At 37.6% G+C, this 24473-nt stretch overlaps 5 protein-coding genes and 1 long non-coding RNA gene across 9 annotated transcripts; 2 read left to right on the top strand and 4 right to left on the bottom strand.

The window, feature by feature from the left end:
* Positions 1-2683: 2683 nt before the first annotated feature.
* Positions 2684-7336, top strand: LOC120015261 (probable protein phosphatase 2C 46). Its single transcript, XM_038867599.1, has 5 exons — positions 2684-3016; positions 3498-3908; positions 4145-4512; positions 5835-6071; positions 6672-7336. The coding sequence occupies exons 2-5, from the start codon at positions 3590-3592 to the stop codon at positions 6939-6941; spliced, it is 1194 nt and encodes a 397-aa protein (XP_038723527.1). The 5' UTR covers positions 2684-3016; positions 3498-3589; the 3' UTR covers positions 6942-7336.
* Positions 7337-8272: 936 nt separating this feature from the next.
* On the top strand, positions 8273-12675 carry LOC120014787 (protein ALTERED PHOSPHATE STARVATION RESPONSE 1-like). Of its 2 annotated transcripts, XR_005471634.1 has the most exons (5): positions 8273-9617; positions 10155-10378; positions 10630-10850; positions 10932-11793; positions 12558-12675. XR_005471634.1 is itself a non-coding variant. In XM_038866844.1 (4 exons), exons 1-4 carry the CDS (start codon positions 8825-8827, stop codon positions 11725-11727), a joined length of 2034 nt encoding a protein of 677 aa, XP_038722772.1. In that variant the 5' UTR covers positions 8273-8824; the 3' UTR covers positions 11728-11933. The 2 variants fall into 2 exon arrangements, 1 of the variants encoding a protein (XP_038722772.1); XM_038866844.1 differs by lacking the exon at positions 12558-12675 and having other exon boundaries at positions 10932-11933.
* LOC120014789 (probable serine/threonine-protein kinase PBL7) lies at positions 11951-14008 on the bottom strand. Its single transcript, XM_038866845.1, has 7 exons — positions 13778-14008; positions 13457-13660; positions 13261-13329; positions 13097-13165; positions 12948-13010; positions 12508-12830; positions 11951-12419 (listed from the first exon to the last, which is right to left on the bottom strand). The coding sequence occupies exons 1-7, from the start codon at positions 14004-14006 to the stop codon at positions 11982-11984; spliced, it is 1395 nt and encodes a 464-aa protein (XP_038722773.1). The 5' UTR covers positions 14007-14008; the 3' UTR covers positions 11951-11981.
* Positions 14009-15615: 1607 nt separating this feature from the next.
* Positions 15616-17762, bottom strand: LOC120014537 (NEP1-interacting protein 1-like). Its single transcript, XM_038866515.1, has 5 exons — positions 17212-17762; positions 16591-16769; positions 16395-16478; positions 16133-16300; positions 15616-16047 (listed from the first exon to the last, which is right to left on the bottom strand). Exons 1-5 carry the CDS (start codon positions 17363-17365, stop codon positions 15925-15927), a joined length of 708 nt encoding a protein of 235 aa, XP_038722443.1. The 5' UTR covers positions 17366-17762; the 3' UTR covers positions 15616-15924.
* Positions 17763-18780: 1018 nt separating this feature from the next.
* Positions 18781-22666, bottom strand: LOC120014338 (probable prolyl 4-hydroxylase 10). Of its 3 annotated transcripts, none has more exons than XM_038866257.1 (8): positions 22247-22666; positions 22079-22160; positions 21243-21340; positions 21035-21132; positions 20023-20152; positions 19717-19904; positions 19397-19506; positions 18781-19193 (listed from the first exon to the last, which is right to left on the bottom strand). In XM_038866257.1, exons 1-7 carry the CDS (start codon positions 22438-22440, stop codon positions 19433-19435), a joined length of 864 nt encoding a protein of 287 aa, XP_038722185.1. In that variant the 5' UTR covers positions 22441-22666; the 3' UTR covers positions 18781-19193; positions 19397-19432. The 3 variants fall into 3 exon arrangements, with proteins under 3 accessions (XP_038722185.1, XP_038722183.1, XP_038722184.1); XM_038866255.1 differs by having other exon boundaries at positions 22079-22163; positions 22247-22664; XM_038866256.1 differs by having other exon boundaries at positions 19419-19506; positions 22079-22163; positions 22247-22664.
* A 632-nt stretch (positions 22667-23298) lies between these two features.
* Positions 23299-24388, bottom strand: LOC120015636. The gene is made up of 3 exons (XR_005471802.1): positions 24118-24388; positions 23953-24004; positions 23299-23831 (listed from the first exon to the last, which is right to left on the bottom strand). It is a non-coding gene; the product is annotated as an uncharacterized LOC120015636 (long non-coding RNA).
* Between the last annotated feature and the right edge of the window lie 85 nt (positions 24389-24473).

Here is a 24473-nt window from a genome sequence, read left to right as displayed (position 1 = left end):
AATTCATGCATGTAAACCCCACATACGAGACAATCTCACCATACGATACGACTACCATTGAAAAAATATCTCATAAAGAGTTTTGAATGCCGGATGCCCACATATACATAATGCCTAACAACGAAATAATCAAAGGGGCTAACCTAGCGTGATTCATCAATCAAAACATATGTATGATGTTTCCACAAAAGCAACTTTATACGCGCTTTTGGCTTTGTTTCTCTCAAGTTTCAACATAATATATAAGCATGCCTATATAATTGCCGACCCTATATGCTATATCTATAGATTGTTTGACCAGTATTTCTCTTTTTCTTTTCTACTCTATTTTCTTGGAAAAATTACTCTCGATTTGTTTGGTATGTACTAAAAGAATCATCACCTAAGAAAGCCGATTGAATTGAAGGGTGACTACCCTGACCAGGGCAAATACACATATATATACATACGTGGTCTATAGAACAACCCAAAAAATCTTAATTAATTTTTTGAAATATTTTCTATAACTCACTTTTTAACTGTTAGGCTTGCTCTTGCTTCACAATTAGGTAAACGCAACAAGGTAAGGCAAACACAATATTTTTCTATTTTGGGTCATGGAAAGAAAACGATTGAATCAAATGTTGCAATCAATCAACATAAACTTAGGTAGTTAGACTTGTTGGATTATCATATTCTTCATTCATTTAGGGACCAATATTGAAAACTGATCCCATAATTAATTGTGAAAGATCTTTTAAGCTTGTCACAACATGTTTGAACTTCATGTGGATTATATTTTTAAATTTTTTTTTATCAGGGATGAGACTTGAACTTGGAATTCGAGATTATATACGACCCAACTCGCCAACTGAGCTACTCGAGATTCATGTAGATTACGTTATTCTTCGAAGGCATATTGTGATGGTATTATGTCAACTTCCATGAAGCTCTAATTATGATAGTATATTATGATGATGAATGTAATTATGGCTACTTGGCTAGGTTTAAAATAAAGGCGCATATCATGCATGGCCTAAAGACTAAAAGCTTCCATGGAAATTAGGTATTTGTGATGTTTGGATCATGAAACAAAATGATCTCACTTTGAAAGGGGACCAAACCAATCCAAAAATTCAATTCGATCAGTTTCAATCAATCACCTTGGACCTTTTTGGATCCTTAGATTATTGTTTTCGGCTTCTATTAATTAAGGACAAAAATAAAGGAATATATACACATATTATATAAATACATAACGAGGATTTCTCACATAAGAATTTAATGTAAAGGTGTAAAATAATTGTTACATTTTAATAGTGTAGATGAATGAGATGACAAGTGGATTCCACTGCTTTGGGTCCCGCATGTTTCAAATCAATGGTGTAAACATAGACCCTTATGTGAGAATTCCTATATACATATATATATTATTAGACAATAATTAATTGTGAAATTCAAGCTTTATCGATAATTATTGGTACTCAAAAAATTGATTAGTAATTAAGGATGTAAAATTATACTAAAAATATTATATTTCTTGGTCGGCGCCGCATCAACAATTAATACAAAATTAATTAATCAAAGTCTTCTCAACATGCCAAGGATCTTAATCTCCAAAAACAATAGATTCCAAATCCCAAATTTATTTCTTTTTTCTCTGGAAGATTTGTACTATATGACTCTCTCTTTATTTATTTTTTCCTCTTCACATCCTCTAAATCATGCTTTTGGTGCCATGATTGTGTTAAAAATGCAAATAATTACATGTCAATAAAATATATAATCAACAAAGAAGCAATCCACTTGTTTTGTGCCACTTGGCAGAGACACGTGGATATTATTAAATAGACACGTGTACCCTATTTGGGATTTGGATATTGGTCCTGTCCTAAAAGAGTCACCAACATGTCTCAAATCCCACGCAACAAAGAATAAATATACACCTGTTGCTGTTGATATTATGTAATTTTCATGGCCTAACATGCATAACCCTGGGTATTATTGGTGACCAAAATGGTTCGGGATAGTAAGCAGCGCTCATCACCGAATATAAAGTAAATCTACAAGAGATCTTTAGATGATTCACCTTAAAAAAGTTCGACCGTAATTAGGGACAATCAATTATTTAAAATTCAATAAAATGGAAACTCCACTAAGGTAAATCACTCTCATATTCTCATTATTTACTTACTACTAACTAGAGAGAGCCTCAAACATTGAGCGATCTTAATGGCCTATTGTTTACCAAGACTGATTTAAGCGTTGAAACATCCTCATGAGATACACCTCAAGGATCCCAAAGTTAAAATTCTCTATTTGTTCAGATACAAAACAACAACATCCTATATTTTGTATTTTGATAAATTGATACGTTTGCACAATTCATCAATCGATTATCATACATTGAGAATTGATACGATTTTGCATTTCACCAATAAGCATTCTCAAAATTGAATAATTAAGATTGACTCATACTGACATTTGCATTAATTTAATTGGGCTTAAAACAAACAAAAAAAATTAAGATTTTAATGGGAAGTAAAAATATTTCGAAGAAAATTATGGTGGGCCGAAATAAAATGTCTCAGAAATGATGGGATGCAAATAAATAATGTTCTCGTTCTATCTACTTTCTCTGTACGTGGAGCCCATGGGTGCCCATATGCATTGCTGGCTTTCGGGCATCGCTTTGTTGGTTTTCTTTTATAGGGAGGTTTGTCTGCTCAGACTCAGAGAGAGACCCGAGCAGGGATAGAGTTTTCAGTCTGTTCAGTCACGGTGATTTGTTAAACAACTTCTGTTCTTTTCTCTGTAAAAGAAAAGTGAAATTAAGAAGCCAACCGAAACCCACAAAATTAAAGAAACAACGAATTCCCAACCTTGTTTATCCTAAAAAGCTTTGATCTGACGGATCCATAGATCTAACGCGTTCAACCCACATGTATTGCTCTGTTGCCTTTAGATCTCCATCCTTTTCATTCGGTTTTTGATTCAGTAGCTGACCAGAAACTGTGCTGATTGGCCTAATTATACTGTGAGTTCAATTTTGGTTTCTCTTTCATTGCGTTTGCAATTTATGTGATCCAAGATGTTATCTTTCGATTTACTTGAGCACTTTGAGCTCGTTAAATTTCTGGGTGTCACCAAATCAGACTCCTTTTCATGGATACTCCGTTTGTTCTGCATTTTTTTTAGCATTGCACACTTGTTTTCAAGCCGAACTGGATGTGGGTTTCAAATATCAAAGCTCGATTCTATGATTTTAATAAGATTGGGGCTTTAGTAAATGGAAGTTCACTTTTTCTGACAATTACTTTGAAGTCCAATACCAAATATTTCTTGCCTCTTAAGTCTTAGGTGGTCTTCAAGACTTAAACTCAAAGATAGCTCAAGAGCTTCATTTCATTTGATGAATAGCTCAAAAAAGCTTCATTTCTTTTCATGAATCTTCAGTTTGTCAAATTGTTGATGCTTATAATTACTGTTTAAAGGTTTTACATGAATGTTTTATGCAGAGGACGGGAAGGGCGGATGTTCTTGGTTTGAAGTGCTGATTGCATTCATTGTGGATTTGAGGGACCGGATGCTGACCCCGGTGAGATGAGGGATGTTATCAAAGTTGATGAACTTCTTGAGGGCCTGTTGGTGGCTGTCCCCGGAACGTTACTTCCACAAGGGGTCAGATGCAACAGGCCGGCAAGACGGACTCCTATGGTACAAAGACAGTGGGCGACACTTGACTGGTGAATTCTCCATGGCTGTTGTTCAAGCCAACAACTTACTTGAGGATCAGAGCCAGATTGAATCTGGTCTCTTGAGCTCTAATGAGTCCAGCCCCTATGGCACCTTTGTTGGGATATATGATGGTCATGGGGGTCCAGAGACCTCGCGTTACATTAATGAACACCTTTTTCAGCACCTGAGTAGTAAGTACTCTAAACCAAAATTGAAGTTTTTGTCTTAAAAATGCATGTTTGTGCAACTTTTGATTCATTGCCAGAGCCATCTGTCAGTTGAATTTGGAATTTAAGGACATGCTACAATCTCTTCTATGGTATATAGTTTCTATGCTTATGGCTTATTCATACTTTAATGGTCAAGACTTGAACTCAAGAACTGAGTAGTAATTCCCCGATGATTCAGTTTTGTTTGTAATATGCAGGGTTCACGTGTGAGCAACAATCCATGTCTGTAGATGTGATACGGAAGGCTTATCAAGCAACAGAGGAAGGGTTTCTTTCTGTAGTTACCAGACAGTGGCCTGTGAAGCCCCAGATTGCTGCTGTTGGTTCTTGTTGCCTGACCGGTGTGATATGTGGTAGGACACTTTACGTAGCAAACCTTGGAGATTCCCGTGCTGTGCTTGGAAGGCTTGTCAAGGAAACAGGGGAAGTACTTGCAAGCCAGCTCTCATCTGAGCATAATGCCTGCGAAGAGTCTGTTAGACAAGAGATGCGTTCTTTGCATCCTGATGACTCACACATTGTTGTTTTAAAGAATAATGTATGGAGGGTAAAGGGCAAGATACAGGTAAGTTGAAAAGACATGGTTTGCTAGATTCTTTCTATGAGCTTTGCCCCTATCACATGATAACTTGTTTTCTTTCCCTCCTGATTTTGTTGTATTATTTTTTTAAAGCTGCCGCCGTATTATTATAACATCATAAAATGTTTGGAAGCGTCAGTCGCAAGTTGATGTCTTCTGCAAGTTTCTTCATATGTTACACTGGAATTAAGTTTAGTACCATTGCAAAGACCATGCATGTTAGGGGAGGTTAATTCTGTCAGACAACCAACTGAGCAACTAGAGGTAAAAAGAAGGGATGTTCTTTAAGTTTCCCTTCTTTTGTGGGTGGGCAAGCAGGTGCACGGTCGGCTAAAAGAGGGCTACAGGGAGGTGCATCAAGTCAGTAGACTCAGTACTAAGTTTGAAGACCTTGACATGGATCAATGACACACTTGAAAGTTTAAAACAGACGTGGCCTTTAAATAGAGAGACAATGATTTAGATTGCAAGATCTCGCTTGCATGATAGGATTGTATTGACACAACACAGCGACATATTAAAACGGTCCCGATTGAGTGCATTGGCTGGTGTTGAAATAGTGGAGTTGTGGAAATAATTTGCATCTCTCTGATGTCCTGGGACTGTGGATGAGTATCAAGTAGTTGTAGGGTGTGATGAGGTATGATATTAAGATGAAAGTGTTGGGAGTTAGAATCATGTTTGAACTATCATGCAAATTGTATGAGAATCAAGTTGTGAATTGAAACTTGAATTGATTATTCTAGATAGTTTTGGTGCACGGACTTTCAAACTTGATGCTCAAGATCAAAAGTCGCGTGATTTTGCATACTGTAAGAGAAGTTATCCAGCAACACAAAAGTAATGATTATATTAAGTCGCTCAATAGTTAAACTTTTACTGCAAGGATTCTGCATTTCAAGAGCATTAGACGGTTGTAAAGTAATATATTTTATGGTCAGATGAACACTTAACATACTTATTAGCTTGTTAACTTTTGGCATGTAGTCAGGAAAAAATTACTTTTTTTCCTTTTTCCAAGTATAGAAATAGTCTCGTGATTTTGGTTCTTGTTCCTTAATTCCCATTCCAGCAAAGCCCTAAGCTGTCATGTGGTGGTGAATTCTTGAGTACGCATTTGGGGAGAGAATATCAGTTAATGACTGAAATACTACTTGTTTTTTTCTTTGTCATCTAAGATAGTTGACAATGAAAGATACTTTAAAGTACTAGGGTGGAATGACATAAATCAGCATGTAAATATGACTTCAGTAATTTTTATAATGTCATTATGAGGCTTGATGCCCTTATGAACATTTGCATTGCAGGTTTCTAGATCCATTGGAGATGTGTATTTGAAGAAGCCTGAGTTTAATAGGGAGCCCTTGTATGTGAAGTTCCGTCTTCGTGAACCTTTCAGAAGGCCGATTTTAAGTTCGGAACCTTCAATATCTGTGCATGAACTCCAACCTCAGGATCAGTTTGTCATATTTGCTTCTGATGGGCTGTGGGAGCACTTTAACAATCAAGAAGCAGTTGATATAGTCCAAAATAATCCACGCAGCGTAATATTTCTCTCATAGAACCAACTGTTTATTTCTATCTTGTTGTGGTGGATTTCCTATAGGCAGAAACTAACAATGGCTAACTAGCATATGTTTCTTTCGGTTGCTGTATTGTCCTGAATATGTTTTTTGTTTTCAGAAAATTGCCGCTAATTGGAAAACTTGATTTGTTAAAAGAAAATTTATATAAAGAGGTTGAAAACAATAGAATATGTTTCCTTAATCATCGAACATGTCAAATAAGCGACTTGAAAGTTTCTCCCATAATCAGGGAAGGCCGTAGGAGAGCCATAAAGGCCGTAGGAGAGCCATAAGAAGAATCTACTATGTAGATTCTCGAAACATTATTTTCTGCTTGTGGATTGTGCATCTGCCTCATGACTCTAAAGTGATTACTGCTGTTCTTGATGAATTGCTGTAAATAGTTTTGATTGATTACTGTTTTAAATATTTGGAAACTCTTTCACCATGTTCATGGGATAAGGGCATCTGTTTGTACTCCATATCTTGTGTCTATGTTTTTACATTAAGGCTCTTTATGGAAAATCCCAGCAGGAGCTCTTGGAAAATGATGTAATCTTGGTTTGTTGTTTCATGCAGGGCATTGCTCGGAGGATTGTGAAGCTTGCCTTGCAGGAAGCTGCAAAGAAAAGGGAAATGAGATACTCTGATCTGAAAAAGATTGACCGAGGTGTTCGCCGGCATTTCCATGACGACATCACAGTCATTATTGTATTTCTGGACTCAAAACTAATTAGCAGAGCCAGCTCCCTCAAAGGACCTTCTGTATCTGTCAAAGGGGGTGGCATTAGCCTACCTGCCAAAACCCTAGCCCCCTGTGCCACTCCCATGGAACTCAACATCAACTAATTAAGCATGCTCCCTCTACTGTTGTCCCTAGATGCAGAAACCCGTCTTGTTCTTTCATGACCCGGTATAAAGGAAGACGAAGAAGGGGTATTTTGTTTCACTTTCTATGTGCAATGTAGGTCATTATCATGGGATGTGTATTTTATTTAGTTATGGAGCTCTTAATGCCAAAAAGTGAAGGGAGAGAATCAGAAGAATCGAGCTGCAGAGAAGACCCACCAAAGATTTTTTCTTTTCTTTTTTTTTTGGTAAATTATGTTAAGCAAAACATCCCTTAAGATCAAAGTTTCTTTCATCTTTTCCAGAGTTCCAGTCCTGGAAAGTGAGTTTCTCCATTGGTTTGTTCCGACTCAAGTGCTTGATACTTTGTTAATTGACAGGTTATCTTTGAACCATGTTCTAATATGCTTTTAACCAACTGAGGATACTCATTTATGACAGAGCAAAGAAAACCAGCCAATTCGCATTATACTAATAGACCCTCCTCCTTAAACTCAAAAGATAGCAAGTTCGGGTTCTATTGCTATGGCAGACAGACAGGCAGATAGGATCCATTATTGTCATTTGTCAAGACTTTTACGCTCCAGCTCTTCCAAAATGGCAGTAATGTTATGCTGTCACTTCAAACCCAGACCACATGTAAATTGCGAGAAAAAAGAAGTGTTTTTTACTCTCTCTCTGCTTCTTTTTTGACTCGTGTATCTCTTCTTTCTTCTTGTTCAATTATTAGCAGCATTCAAACTGTGTCACCAAATACAAATCTCTCCTAAATGTAGCAGAATCACATCTGACCGAACAAACATTCATGTGATCCAATTTGGAGAGCGAAACGAAAGTCGAAAGACTCGCGCAAACCCTACTTCTTAGCGTTTGGGTAACAACAGAATGGCGCAAAAGATAGAAGCTTGAGGGAGAGAATCGGCGTTTTAGAAGGTTAGTGCCCACGGTGACCATGGATTTTTATTCAACGGTTCCTATTGCAGTGGGCCTCAGCAGCTTTTATCAATGAAAAAGTTTCAAAAGCCCACTAAAACGAAGAGTGGGCCTTGAAGGTCCAAATCCAATGGACCGGCCGCACAAATGATGGAACTTCTGTTTTTGGTAGAATCAGGTCTTCATCGCCTTGTCAATGAACAGATCAAAAAGTTAAAACCAAACCAATCGAGGAAAGGAAAACGACCAGTTCAGATTAAATTATACTCCAGCTTTACACTATTTTCCACTGGCAGACAAAGATTGCCAGGTAAGATCCATTATTGCCATTTGTCAAGACTACTTCTAAGCTCCACTTCTTCCAAAATACTAGCAATAATATTTTATTGGTTAACTAAAACTCATCTCACATGGATTTTGTGGATGCTTAACTGCTTATTGTTTGTTATTTTCCTTCTCTGCCCGTTGTCTTCAATTCAACAGCAACCAATTCCAATGTAGTTGTAGTAAGATATCATTATCTGAACCACCACAGAAATATACTCCCCCTCTCTTTATCTCTTTGGACTCTTCAGTATCTCCTCTTTTTTCTCATTCATTTATTAACATTCATGTTAAAACTCTGTCACCAACTATAAAAAACTCTGCTAAATCAAGCAAACATCCCTCTCAAATGGGGGTCCCTTTGTTTGTTGACATTAAAATCCCAGTGCCATGAATGAAATGGATTGGTTGGAGGCAAATGGGTGGGTTCGTTTGGATTGGTTCTCTGTCTTGTCTCTTTCTTTGAGTTCTGAGCTGTTCTTTTGTTTTCTCTTCAACCTCACCCGCCTTAATCAACCACATTCTTCCAAGCAACGACACGGAAACCAGTTTCTGTGAGTGAAAGATAAAATTTTGAGGGTTTTGATAAAAAAACCCATCTGTCTATTTTGGAGGAAAGTAGGGATATGGGGTGTGTTGCTTCAAAGAAAGATGAAGACGACAATGTTGTTTCGCTGTGTAGGGAGAGGAAAAGACTTCTGCAATTGGCTATTGAAAGAAGGTATGCCTTTGCTGATGCACAGTGTAAGTACAATCAGTCTCTCTGTGCAGTAGCAGCCGCTATTAGGTTGTTTCTGGCCAGACATTCCTCTTCTTCTTCCTCTGCGTTCCTCATCAGTTTCCCTTCCATTGAGCCATTTATGACCAACTACCCCACCCTTGAACCCATTTCCGGTCAACCTGAGAGTCAAAAAGAAGTAAAAAAGACAGAAGAAAAACTTGTCAGTCACGAGGCATTCCAAGAAAAAAAGGAAAGTGAAAGTGAAAGTGAAGAAGGAGAAGTGATCTGTGAGCATTTTTATGATGATTCCATTGCCCCACCACCAGAACCATCACAAGGGAGAGATTTTGAGTGGGATTTTTTCTATCCATTTGATGAAGTACTAAGAGAAGAGGTGGTGAATAGATTTAGTCAAAGCCCTGATGACGAATTGAGGAAGGTGTGGGAGAAAGAGGGGATACCTGAGCTAGAGGAGGAGGGAGAGAGAGTAGTAATGAATGCAAATAATGGTGATATGGATCATGAGGAGAGTAAGGGATTGAGAGTGATGGACACACCCACAAACGGAAGGGAATTGTTGGAAGCATTGAAGGATGTTGAGGACTATTTTGTTAGGTCTTATGATTCTGGGTTGATTGTCTCAAGGATGCTAGAGGTCAATAGAGTTCGCTTACTATCTGGTTTGGAGGGAATTAAAGGTACCCTTTCCCCCATTTTCTATTGTATCAAGTTTCTTAAGCCTTCATGTGGTTTTGATATATTTGTTTCAATTATGCTTGTCCTCATGTGGTTCCCTTATAGTTATAGCTAAATCTTTTCCATTTTATAATTGGGAGACAAAATGGGTCATTGACTCCATGGATAAACCCTTGTCTCATTGTAAATGTAGCATTGCTGGCTTTCTTCTTCACTTTCAAGGGAGTTGTATATTGTATGTCCAGCCTTTCTTATAGAAACCACTACTTATCGTTAGAAATTAAAAATGGAATTGATTTCCTTCTCTTGTGAGAACTCTGAAGCTGTTGCTGAATTGTTTAAATACTTGTGATGCAGACATAATTCTGATGGAAGATAGTTGAAATATTTGAGGAAGACTTTAGTTCCCAGTCTATGATTCACGTTTATAACTCCTTGGATTGATTGAATATTTCAGAATTTGGGATCCTCACTCTCTCCTTGTGCTTGTTGTGCATCTAACAATAATCTCATATTCAACTTATGCCATTTGGGTGCAGAAAACTCGAATAAACTCATGTCGTCAGCTACATTGAGCCGATCCATGTCGTTTTCTTCTTCCTCTTGTAGAAGTCTCCTTAGATCTACCTCCAGAAGTTCCTCTATGTGGACCGAACTGAACGATGATTTGTTTAAGGACTATGGAGGAATGGAAGCTGGTAGTCACTTGCTAACGCTAGAGAGGTTATATGCTTGGGAGAAGAAGCTGTATGAGGAGGTTAAGGTAAACTCTGAATTCATCACAACTGATATCAAATTTGTTTGATTACAGTGAAGTGTCATCTGAACATGTTTTCTGTAAGCCTTGATCTGCAGGGTATACATACATATATATACAGAACATAGAAGGATAGAATTTGCATTAGACAACTAAGACAAGCTATCAAAGTTTTTTTATTTAACAGGAATTTGATACTTACTTTGTTCAGTTATTGATTTCCACTTATTTTAACAAATTATGATCCAAAAACTCAGGCTGGAGACAAAGCGAGAAAAATTTATGAGCGGAGATATTTTCATTCAAAAAAGCAGGAGCAGGATTATAAGCAAGATAGCAGGGAGAAAAACCAAGTCAAAGCAAAAGACTTGCAATCCAGGCTCTTTCTGGCCATAAGAAGGGCGGAATCGATCTCTGAAAGAATTCAGACACTGAGAGACAAAGAATTGCAACCTCAACTTGTTGAGCTACTACATGCGTAAGAAATCTGATGAGCTAGCTCTTGGAAAGACTAATCAAAATCAAAATTTTGGAACTTAATTTTCTCCACCTTCTGCAGCCTGAAGAAAAACTGGAAGACAATGGAAGAATCTTACAAAACCCAAAGCCAAATCATTCTTGAAGTGAAATCTTATGACTGTCCAACTCAAGGCAAGTTCGGTACCAACTCTCACCAACTTGCCACACTTCAACTCAATGCAGAACTTCAAAACTGGCGTGCCTGCTTTGCATCATATGTTTCTACACAAAAGTCATATATTGAAATCCTTACTTGCTGGCTGTCTAAGTTCATTGCGCCTGAACTTGAGTCCTCTACGGTGGGCAGGTATCTTACTCCACCATGGACAATCAATGGGCCACTCTTGCTGGTTATCTGTCATAATTGGATGGCTTACTTGGAGACATTGCCTGATAAGGCAGTAATATTTGCAATGAAAGGCTTTGCAAAGGATATTCGAGCTCTGCTGGTTCAGCTAGGTGAGGAGCAACGGCAGAAGAAGAAAATTGATGGACTCGCCAAAGAGCTTGAGAGAAAGGTTTTAGCAGTCCATAAATTAGAAACCAGGATTCTTGAGTCGAATACATTTGACCAGAAATCAGAAGCATATCTTGAGAACCAAAAACACATTTTGGATATGTTAAGGAAGAAACTGGATTTGGAGAAAGCAAAGCACCTTGATGACGTGAAAGAGACAAAGCAAATCACTCTAAAAGGATTTCGGACTGGATTTTATTCAGTTTTCGAGTCCTTGGCTGAGTTTTCAAAGGCTTCTGAGAATATGTATGCAGGTCTAGTAGAATGCAGAGAAATTGCAAATGCAGCAGAAGAAATGGACTCCGAGCTCTTAGGTTAGATTGGATAACTTACGTGGGACACTAAAGGGGCTTCGGAGATCTAAGGTTCTCGGAACCAGGTCCAGGTACTGTATAGGTTCTCTGACCAAACTGTTAAAGCAAGCTGTTTTAGATGGTTTAAAATTTTCTATTTTAGCCAATTTTTTGTGTTACCTCATGATTACTTGATCAATTCAAGCACTTCAATGTTTCATTCACACAAAAAAATAGGTTACACAACAACTTCAAACTTGCATATTGGTTACATAAGCTTTTAACTCATGATATCTTCTTCTCTACTTGTTTCCTCACTTATTCCTCTCAGATTGTTCTTATCAGTATCAATACTAACACTGCTGGCCTCAAAGCACCTCAAGCTTGTGCTTTGAAAGGAAATACTATCCATCTCTACTCGAAACCTTTGAAACCCAATGCCATCTATGCTCACAAAGCTCTGAGACTGCTCATAATCCATCGACCTAGAACTCCTTCCGGTAGGCTCTTTACGGATGACGTTACAGTCAGTCAAGTACAGGGCCTCTTCTAGTTCCTGCCATACCTGAGACATTCTAGGCCGGTCTTTGGGTGTTTTCACTACACATCTTAGACCAAGTTCTCCCATCTTTAGCATCATCTCCATGTTGCAGGGCGTGGATAGTAGATTAGCATCTAAAATCTCCTCTATGTTGCCCCTCTCCAAGCTAGGTCTTGCCTGCATTAAACAATGAAATGAACATTCAAACATGGCACTCAGGATCCAACAGAGGAGTGGTTTGATGTAGGTTACTCGGATTGCTTACCCAATCAATAATATGATGATTACTCGGATTTCTCGTTCTCTCAACTGCAGGCCTGGCTGAAACAAGTTGCAAGAGAATGACGCCAAAGCTATAGACATCACTGAAGGGACTCAAATGGAAGGTTGAGCAATATGCAGGGTCAAGATATCCTGGTGTTCCTTTGACCTGGCTACTGACATGAGACTGATCTCCAATAGGTCCAATTTTTACTAGTCCAAAATCCGAAACCTTGGCTTCGAACCCATCGCCTATTAAGATGTTACTCGGTTTTATGTCGCGGTGTATTATGCTAGGCTTGATTCCATCATGCAAGTGAGCTATCCCTGCAAAGTTTTCAAAACAGAGAGTTTTTTATAAACAGTTTGTGATTCACATTCAGAAACTGTATTCTATCAAGCATTTCGTCGAACAGTTTGGGAACTAGACTTGAAGGCCCATACCTTTTGCTGCTCCAATCGCTATGTTTACTCTCTGCCTCCAAGTTAAGCTCCTTCCTCCTCTACCTATACAGGGCAGTGAGCAAATCTTATAACACTGTTCTTAGAATTGTTGACAGAACAAACTAAGCGGCTAGTGATGAAGCTCTCACCCATTATGTACTCAAGAAGAGAACCATTTGGCACATACTCATAAACTAACACTTGATCCCCCTTTGCACCTGTTCAAAACACATAGCACAACTGGTAAACTTGAACTGCACTTCCAGTTGCTTCGGTGATCAATCAATTGAGGCACTTATTTGTAGTTACTGACCAGTTTTTTCACAAAAACCCACCAAACCTACAAGGTTGCTGTGCTTTACTTGGGAGAGTAGCATCACTTCTGATTCGAAAACAACACTAAATGCAAATCAATTACACAAAATCCAGAACCTTATAAATAACTACAACTTTAGTTTCATATATCTGAGAATATATATATATATATATATATAGATGAAGTTAATTACCATTTCTAAATTCTTCGATGCTCTGGTACGAATCAGCATGAGCTCTCTTGATAGCTAGAGTGCCTTCCCCCTCAAAAGACCCTTTGTAGACATTACCAAATCCACCAAACCCCAACAAGCATTCTTCACTGAAGTTGTTGGTAGCCTTTTCTAGTTCCTCCATTTGAAACTGCCTCAACATCAACTTCTTGCCCTTCAAGCTTCCTGCCATATATATATATATATAGACACACATACACACACACACACACACAGAGGAATCATTTCAATCCCAATCACAACAAATTCTCTCTTAGTTATAAATAAATTTTGATTAATTACCTTTACGAGTCCACCTTTGCTTGAAGATTGGGAAGACTTTTCTCTTTATAAGCAAGAACAAGGAGGCACTCAACAAGAATGTAACAATGATGATAATAAGAATCCCCCATATTTGATGCTTGTTATGAACATGATCAGTACTAGTAGTATTCTTATGATCATTAGATTTTTTAGTAGGAAATGGTGCTGCAGCTGCTGGCGAACTTGCCATCATTTGGTACCTCATCATCATCATCAAACTTATCTCACATTATAATTCCTTTTGCATGAAAATTTTCCGGGAAAGGGAGAGAAAGTGGAGGAAGAAATGTTGGCAGAGCATTTAGAGTGGTTTATAATTAGTTGATGAAAGATTAACTTTTATTGCCGGCCAGACCTCAATTAGTTTTGAATTCGAAGAACCAATTACTCTTAGTCTCTAGCTTACAGTTTATTTCATATGATTTTGACATATATATATTTTTTCCCCATAAAACATTAAACATGCTCTTGTCTTGACTGGGTCTTCTCTTCGGACGGCACGTAAGCCAAGCAAGCATGAAACATGTATATATATATATATAGATATAGATGTATATACACTTGTACGTGTCTTCATGCTTGCATGAGCTTAATTAAATGGATAAATACGTCTTATTTTAGTTGGATTAAAATTAGTGTCATAAGATATGTTTGTTTGTAATTGTCGTGGTGTATATATATAGATATACCTATACCTTAATTTGGGCGTGTTAGGGAGAGAGTCTGTCTCATTGGATGTCGATCGGATTGTGAAAGATTTTCAACAAAGTTGAAAGCAAATCATGCATCGATCTTTAGTTTCAACTAATTATAATTATAATTAGGACGTTATTAATTTATGGATTAAAGTGAATTACTAAATCACAAGGGTTCTAAATCATAAATTTTAAATTTGAGACACCAAGCAGCACTCATAATAATAGAATAATAATTCTTAAAAGACTTTTTGTGGGGATGATTGGAACTTGAGCATTCAGGTAGATGAGTAGATCTGCTGCATTTAATAATATTTGGGAACATTTTATTTTTTGGGTTGAAATTCCAATTTCCATAAAGTCTATGGTGACCTACATACATAGCCAGTTTAAATGTGGTAGCTGACCAACTAATGGTAAAAAGATTAGTTAATTTTGTTCAATTTGCTGGTGAGAAATATTGGTTAGTATTAATCAAGGTAGCTAATTTTGTTGTTAAATATCTTACATTTCTCAATCAAAGATTAGTTAAGATTTCTTTTTCTTATTTCTATTATGAAAAATATTTAATATAGTTTTAATTAATATAATATGATGCACACCAAGACCCACCAACCAAATCCAATCAAGCTTGTATTTAATTACACAAATACAGTAGTTTAGGTCACTGAATTAGACCAAGAACCTCTTATTCACAATCTACTTAATTATACAAACTTTCCCAAATATTATCAAAAACAAATCAATTATAGAGTGTTCCTAATTTTAGCTAAAATACCTTTAATTTGTGTAAAATGTATGCATGTCTGTAAGCTTCCTTGGATGGGCATTTATTGCAGGAGCTTGTGATTTGCTTGTTTTCTGCTAGACACAACATGAAAACTGGAGGGACTTGTAGCTTTAATTTGTGGAATGGATGCTTGTTTACTTTAAATAAGCAGAGAAGTAAGCTGTGTCCGCCTGCAACAACTAGTTGTTGTTGAATTTTAATGCATTGCCCATGCCTGCAGCCATGGAAGCTTGAGATTTTCCAATATTGGGGAAAGCAACAGCTCATCACATAATTCATTCACACTAGCTGATGAACTAATCAGATTAACCAAACCAAGTCAGCTGCAAAAATTGATGAATGTAGCAGTTACTAGCACCACCAGTTCTTGCAATTTGATGCTTCCCATCTCTTGTTAGAGAGAGATTCCAATACAGGCCAAAGCTACTGGTCACTAATTGCCAATAATAAACAATGATGATTAGTTTTAATCGGTGAAAACCAAAGTTGGTGATGGAGTAATATACACTACCAGAAGAAGCATAGAGAACTATCAGAAGCCAAAATTTTTCTACATATGGTAGTTGATTACAATGATTCAACCACAGTGTAAAATAATGAAAGAACTCTCTCTCATCTTGTAACATTCTACAGAAACAACCTCACAGATCCCTTCTGCACATTGGGCAAGAACCATGCCTAAGAAGCCACTTATCTATACATGGTAGGTGAAACATGTGATTACAATGAGGCAAGCTTCTGACTGTCTCTCCCATTTGAAAGTCCTGTAACAAAGGAAATTGAAATCTCAACCAATTACACCTAATCAAAGTGAATCACAGAAAAGGGTCCGGGATGTGGCAAAGCTACCTGAAGACAAACTGAACAAGAAACTTTCTCCCCAGAAGCATCAATGTTGTTATTGCTGGTGATTTTGATCTGTGGGATCTTTTCGACTAGATGTCCAGGCAATCCTTTAGAGCCACCAGTGTCAAAGAGGTTCGGTACCTCCTCAAAGGTCACTTCTATGGCACCCATCTGATTGAACAACAGAAGAGTTAATTTCAGCATATAAAATATGGGATCAAGCATTGGTGTATAGTCTGTTGACAAAGTTTGATTAACATAATACCTGACTTTGAACTGCACTTAACATGGCTGGACCAATTCGCTCTCGAACAAGTCTCCCACTAAGAAGGCTTGCAAGTACATCAATCTGCAATGTTTTGAAAAATACATCAAGACTCGTATCAAGGACAATCTCAGCATCTACACTGAAACTCACGTTGAAATTTACAAAATCATTCATCAATTAATCAAATGTTTACCAAGTAGAGGAGACACCCAATCCCAGATTCATCTGATTGCCACAAAACAAGAGAAGACTCGAAAACTTCAATAGAAAATACAGCTCCTGATATGGCCCCAACTGCAGCTCCTCTAACAAAACCGCTCTCAGTTTCTTGACCAATTAAAGCTCCGGTCATGGCTCCCAACAAGGTTCCAACTGCAGATGAAGATGCCACTTACCTTCAGTGGATATTTTAAGACAGCCAAAGATACACAGACGGAAGCATTTCATGCATAATTGGACATAATTATAAATGACTAAACACTCATAAAAGAAAATTCAAACCAAGGATCCCTATGCATTATAGGACCCTTTTTTCATACTATCTTCATACTGTTCACAAAAAAATGATATGTAAGTTCAGACAATCTAAACTTGGATTCTTCTGAAAGAACTTAAAGCAAACACCTAGGAATCAATTCAAGAATCGAATTTTCTACTCGCGTAGCTGATAAATAATTCATGGGAAAGAAGAAAAAACCAATACCAATCTATTGCAACAAACCCACATCAGAGCATAAAGAAAGATCAAAGACATTCCATGCGTCTCAAAAATAGGGAAACAACGTTGAAAGCAAATGAGGAGAAAGAAACCCACCTAAAGCAAAGAAGAAGGTGAAGATCGCAGAGAAGAGATTCCCAAGAACGGTAGAAACTGCGAAATTGAATATCTCTTTAACCCTCTCAACGTGACTCCCAAACGAAGACAACAAAGGCATAAAAGATCGAGATGGGTACGCACAGAACTCCATTATTTCTTGATCCAAACCCCTCTTACGCAGAACCTAATATATAAACAGAGCTCGTTTGATTGATCTACAACGATTGGGTCTATAAACCCCTCAGAGCCAAGACTTTATCAAATAGGGAGAGAGAGAGAGAGAGTGATAGAAAGAGATGGGTATGCTTAGTTCTTAAGGTCATTCGAAAAAGAGAGGCATGAAAGAAACCAACATCAACCAACTCGCATTTAAAGCTCTCACCTTTATTTGTCCAACACAAAAACCAGTTCTCGTTTTGTGACCAAATCGAAAAGCTGAATTGAAATACCAATACTTTCCCTTTTCAAAGAAACACGGGAGAGAGAGGAAGAAGGTTCGGTTGACAAAAACTTCGACGTGTCGTTGAAGGAAAAATAGGTCCACAAAAATTAGATCACAAAAAAAGCAGTCATTTTTTCTTCTTTTTTTGTGGGGTTGTTTGGACATCGATTCTGTGAATCACTCGTTTTGCACAAAACAAAAGAGCGGAGGAGAATTACATTAGAAGAGCATGAGTTGGATTGCAAGTGGTACTATTAGCAGAGAAAATCTCTTATTCCGTCTTTTATTGCTCTGTTTTATTCCTTCTTTTATTGCCACAAAAAAATCAATAATACCCAATTCATGTAAGAATGCATAAATGATATGTTCCCACTTAACAATTTTGGTATTAGTATGAAATTTGAGCAAGTGGTGAAAGGAATAAAATCTCCAAGTTGTCAGTTTGCATTTCTTTTGGTTTTACTAATTTAATTTCATCATACTAAAGTAATCAACTTGTAAATTTCTTACCCTACACCATAGGGAATTATTGTGTAGATTCGTGTTTCTTGGAAGTGATATTTCTTCTTCAATCGGATTGTTTATAATCAGATTAACTCTACTAGACTAAGAAGCTAGAAAATTCCAATACCAGATTCTTCAAGAAACTTGCCTCCTGATTAATTAGGGCATTGAAAAAAAAATAAAATCAAAAGATTTGCTGATTTGATGGGTTTTTTTTCTGCTTTGAAAATGCGTAGAAGTTCATAGAAGAATTTTAATTTCAACCAACCAAAAGATTTTGTTTATTTTTTAAATAATAAAGCACGTCAGTACAAGGCTGTTTGTTTGTTTTTTTTCTCATTCTTTATTGGTGGGTGAGCAAAACAACGACCCTACCACCTTATCATGAGTCACACCTTGCAAATGGTTAAAGGCAATAAGCAAGCTTCACATGACCCAACTTTGAATTGTGAAGTTAAATCAAATTAGGATATGGTTTTTGGTTAATGTTGCAAAGGGTTTTGGGGGGTGTTAATGTAGTGAGTTAGAAATTAAGTTTTCCAATTGAAAAAAAAAATCAACTTTAATCAATTTGATCAACAACACAACTGTCATGACTCCTAACTAAAGTCACCAAACCATAAGTGGCAAAAGGGTAAAAAAGTTTTTACTGAAATTCAATATGTAAAAACATTTTTCAGCAAACAAAATGGGGGTTATTAAGCGTAAAACACTAAAAAATAAGGAAAATAACATACATTCATTATAGAATGGTTCTTGCTTTCCCATTTGGCAAAGAACTTGTCTCTATGAACAGCCAATGCCAAACCTTTTCTGAAGCTCCGGATACCCAGGGAACATAGAAAAACTTATTTTTATCAGTTGTTTGAAAGGCTCCAAACAATAGTGCGAGTGATCCTACGGATAGCAGAACATCAGCAAGGATGGAAGACGCTGATGAGCTTGTATACAAAATCATATGAGCTGAAATTCTCTGCTGAGCCTGAGACTACAACTTACAACGGAGAGACCAGGTGAAAGTCATAATTTTAACCTGCTAAGTGGGAGAATGTTAATGTTGATGGAAGTGGGAAATCAATGCAGTGCTCCATAACAAAGAGCATTCAAATTGTAAGATGGTTGGCAGATAATGTGGCTAAATGAGAGCCCGTCTGCTAAAACTCTAATGGCAATATATCATTAATCAAACAACCCTAGAAATATGAGGGGGCCAAAAAAAAACTTTAAAATACAAACCATTAGTTGTCTCCTCTGATACCTTGCAGGTTCAACTTAGACCTTGTACTCATTGACACGCATCCATTTTGTAGACGACCATTTGTTACCATTAATCACTGCACAACCACCTGGTAAAAAAAGGCATTAGGTAAAATAGAACTCGTAAGTAACTTCAGTGAATAATGAATGGAAAAACTTACGGAAGACAAACTCACAAAAAGATGTCACAGGGTCAGAATAAGGAGGTGATTCAAAAGCGAGGGAATCCCTAACCTCACACCCAATTTCAAGACTATCCCCCCACGTATCAGCAAAAACTCAAAATAAATAAAACTCACCATGCAAACTTGATGGATCTAAGGTGCCATCAGGCTTCATGCTCCAAAAGAGCAATGCGTCTCCCATTTTTGGTTTAACAGAAAGCCCCCTTTTCCCACACTCAGATAATTCATTCCAGTAGGACAGAGTACTAAAATTGCCTACAGCAGCAGGGAACACTGTCTCGCCACCTTCTTCAACATCTGAGCTGTGTCAGTAATAAAAGGGTGTCAATTAAAAAAAAAAAGAAACCATTATTGATAAAGCAAATATTGAGGAACATCAGAAGTCAATGATAAACAAGGTGGACAGATCGCACAACTTACAGGTACATAAGAACCGTAGCTATGCGTTGACCCCCATTCTTTGTGTTGTACTCATCCATAAAGTAGTCAAAGTGAGGCTCATACTTTTGTCCAACCTCATAGTGGAGTATTTGTAGTCCTTCACCATGGTCTGCAAATTGCGTTTCTCAAATAAGTCATTGCTTGTGCAAGGTACAATAACTAAACAACAACAGATAAACCGAAAGGCACTTGGGGCAGAGTATTTGAGTAAAGATCAACTTCAAGCGAATCATATTGGAGAGAAGTACCAATCTTGATTCTTAAAAGGGGGTCTCATCCGTTAACGATTCAAAAGTGAACTGTTCCATATTGTGGCAGTGGTAGCAACAAAGTGAAAGAGGTAAAGCTGGTTGGGATGGTTGAGGCAAATGCCACATCATATCATCAATCCAAGTAACAAAAGATGATTTATAAGTGGAGGAATGACTGCATATGTAGCTGCTATTCAGCACCATTTTGGCCATGTACGCAGGAAGAAGGAAGCTATGGGTAGCCTAGGTATGGAAGTGGGCAGCCTACACAAGTGACGATTATTTCATCAATTTTGAATGATTTCCAACTCGTATTCAAAAATATTTCATCATAAAGTGGAAGAGCCTGTCCAAGTTAGTTCATTATTCATATGTGCAAAAATTAGTTTAACCAATAATTAGTAGCAAGAGCAATTTTATTTCCAGTTTTGATAGGAAAATAAAATCTTTGCCTACCTCAGCCCTTGCTCAGCTCCATAATAGCATTCTCACATCCCTTTCTTAATCGCTATGCAAACAAGTTAATGACTCACGCATATCTTCTCATCCAAAAACACTAAATCATATTCCTTCAATGCCTATGGAGTGGAATTAAGGAAATAATTTTGGCAGAACTTGACAATGAAAAGATAATTTTATAAGGCAACTTCAAACAAAAAAGGAAGAGCGATAACGAAAACATAATCTGTAGACTATACAACAAATAAATGAAGTAGAGATAAAAAGTCAAAACTGCATACCTACAGGTATGAAGGTAAAATCTGCAATCTTTTGCTCTATTTTCCTAATCATTTTATCACGTCCTCTAGCTAGGAATGTCCCAGAGCTTGTGCGCACCCTGCCATTAAAGGTATAAGTCAAATCGTCACATATTAGCAAAGTGAAAAGTTGAGATCATTTGCAAGAATAAACTCGAGCACCACATGAGAAATGGTAACAACTGCACACCTGCTATCCTTACTCTTTCCCGTTTCACTATCAACAACTGTTGACTTGTGCATATGAGGCTTGGCAAGATTGATGAGATACTCACATTCCTCCTTGGTCTGCGAAAATTCTCACCAAATTCAGTGTTTGCCTACACTAGCTGATACATATTTGAGGTTTCTTTTTGTCAAACAGAAATGCTAAAGGAGAGAATCGCAACCATGGCCCAACAAATTAAATATTTCATCACGACGAGCACAACCCCATTAGTTGAGAAAATAATCAGATAGCTATTAGCATCGATCATGATGAATTAATAAATCACAAGCCTCGGAACGAGCTTGCATCTAACTTTCTGGCACTAAGGGACCCTCCTTCACTTCAATCCTCCCCTCTGGAGTTGGGATTGTCTACTCGCATTGCATATTACTCCCAACATAATCTTAGCAGCCACTTAAAAACATGATATAGGCAAGATCTGAGATATTAAACCAAAAAACTTACAACCTAAATGAATACCATTCTCAGAAAACACATACACGTCCCTTACAGCGGATCTTTTTAAAGCTTCTCGACTTTTAAGCATTTCAAAAGAAGGACTAGCTTGAAAGATGAATTATTAGGGAATAAAACAATGACATCCATGGCCTTTACTGAACCTGATGACCACATTTAGAATTGATTAATTGAGACAAATGCAAATCTGGATTCTGGAACATAGAGATCATATTTTGAAGATTTAGAAAAGGAGAGCTCATAACTATAAAAAGGCATAACCAATAACAGAACAACTGAAGCTACATCCAAATCCCTAATATCCACAAATAAAGCAGAAATTCTAAATTGGGAAAACTCACCAAGAAATTATGATACACGAAGGCTCTCGGCTCCCAAGAGATCACTTCCACCCACTGCTCTCCTCTCCCCTCATCTCCTTCACTACTGCATCCCACAGAAAACAATCAAAAAACATTCACCAGATTGCACCGTACAAAACAAACGACAACACGATAACAAACACAAACCTGTCCACATTCCTCCGTACAATTGAGTTGAGATCGTTAGCTTTGGGAGAGTCTCCTGAGTTACTGGGAATCGAGAGGATCCCAAGGGCAAGGAGGATGAGAATGACGAAAGTGAACATGAGAAGCATAGTGAGGATAAGAGTCGACGACGGTGACTTCCGCGTCGACATGCGAGAATTCCTCGGCTTCGCCATTGTCGGAGAGACGGATGTCTGAGATCGAATCGGTAAAACAATCTCGATCACCGAATCCTGAAAAGTCGATCTGGAAACCCTAATGAGAATTTGAAGACTGAGATCTGGTGATCGACAGAGAAGAGTACGCGGTCTTTCTGATTTTTTTTTTTAACTAATTATTTTCGGTGCTTGTCAGTTAAAAAAAAGTCTCTGCTCTGCTCTGCGCGCTTGTGTGTGTGATACGGTGGCGGTTTGTCTGCGAAGACTCGTCAAGGTAGGGTTTATTTATTTATTTTCATTGATAAATGTAATATTCTCTTCAACGCAGTGAAGTTGTTGATATAAAAATGGACCATGCGATTAATGGATAGACTTTTTGTACCACCTATTTGGTCTTCATTTAAAAATATATAAAAAAAAATACATGTAGTTTCGTCATCGTCCAAGGAAATGGTGAAGTTGTGGATGCTAAATGTTGAGTTGGTTGACAAGTTGTGTTATAAAATTCCAGCTCGAGCAGAAAAACAACGCATTGGTTGTGTGGGAGAGACTAAACTAAATTTTATTTATATGATACTCGGTTGTTTTATGTCAATCCAATGCCGATGTTATATAAAATATTAACATGTTGATCAAGAATAGGAGGATGCTATGGTTCTAAAGTCTAATGCTTTTAAATTGATACTAATCTCCGCTTCATTTGGTCAAATATTAATTGATTAGGTGAGAAGTACCATATGAGTTATAACTTCATCCAAATAACTAATCTTTTGGGTTGAAATCTAACCTCTTGTGCCATTGACTCCGTATCACTTGTTCTTCTTCTTATTTTTTTGATAAGCAAAAGACACATTGAAAATATCACTCGATTTTTCATTCACTAAACACAGGTACTTATTTCACATTGACATTCCATTCAATTTTCCATGGTCTTGCTTCAGAAAATACATTGGATTACAGAAAACAAAACAAAACACAACACACTCATATACGAAGCAACAAATCTCAATTACAGAGGAAATCATGGACCTAGAACAACTTCAAAAAACCTCGGGTAATGAGGTGAATTGAAGTGACTCCCACATGCAGCTAATAAACACCGAGGGAGGGAGGGAGGTAGGATAGAGTGGAGTGGCCTTGTAATGGAAACAATTGGGAGTGTAAGTAGAGGCTCTTCTTTTTGCTCTGGAAGCATCACTGGTCTCAATGGCTGGTTGGTTCAAGTATGCATTCTTTAATGCCAACTCGCACTTCACTTTGCTTCTCATCAGTGCTGCTGTTGATGGGGCCAGTGGGGCTGTTCACATGAGTTTCGCCATCTGCTTCCTCAAAGCGCTTTCGGCTCCTAAACTTAGCTATCTGATTGATGCCATGTCAGATCGAATCCATATTGTTATAGCTCAGAAAACCTAAATGGGACCTCAGCCATCGAGCAAAATTCCAACAAGAAGAACAACAAATTAGGACAAAATCAATGATAAACAATGGCTAATCTACATACAACAAATCAGTTGTAAATTTTCAGTAAACCTTCATCTTTCTCGGGCCAGAGAAACAACTTGTCTGCCATCTTACCTGGAGCCTGCAGTGGCAGAAGCTTTATCCAGAACAGATAATCAAAGATAATTTAGACCAGAACAGATAATTAAACATGGATGAAGCATCAGATCATAAAAGATGCCATTTTATACATACACCAGATTCAGCATGGACTATTTTGGAGTCTTCGCTATAAATAGCCTCATGTCTGGACATTGATACTGCAGTTCATCCCTTTCAAGAGGTTGGCTTCGTCAGGCTTCCTGCACTCCTTGCTTCTAATTCATTCTTACCCTAACAGCCCATCTACTGCTGCAATGCAGTGCCGCGGAGAAGGAGACGGTGCCCTTGTTTCCTGCCTCGAAGTAGAAGTCTGGTGGGTAGAGATGGGACGGGCTGAGGCCCAAGTTGGTCCCGCATTCAAAGAAGGAAGAACTGTTTTCAACCATTTTTACAGGAAACAAAATCAACTAAGTAACTAGCCGTAATTTACGAAGCTTCCATTAGGGGAA

Source organism: Tripterygium wilfordii, chromosome 14 (assembly GCF_013401445.1).
Source record: "Tripterygium wilfordii isolate XIE 37 chromosome 14, ASM1340144v1, whole genome shotgun sequence".
NCBI lineage: Eukaryota > Viridiplantae > Streptophyta > Magnoliopsida > Celastrales > Celastraceae > Tripterygium > Tripterygium wilfordii.
This window is presented reverse-complemented; position numbering and strand designations above follow the sequence as displayed.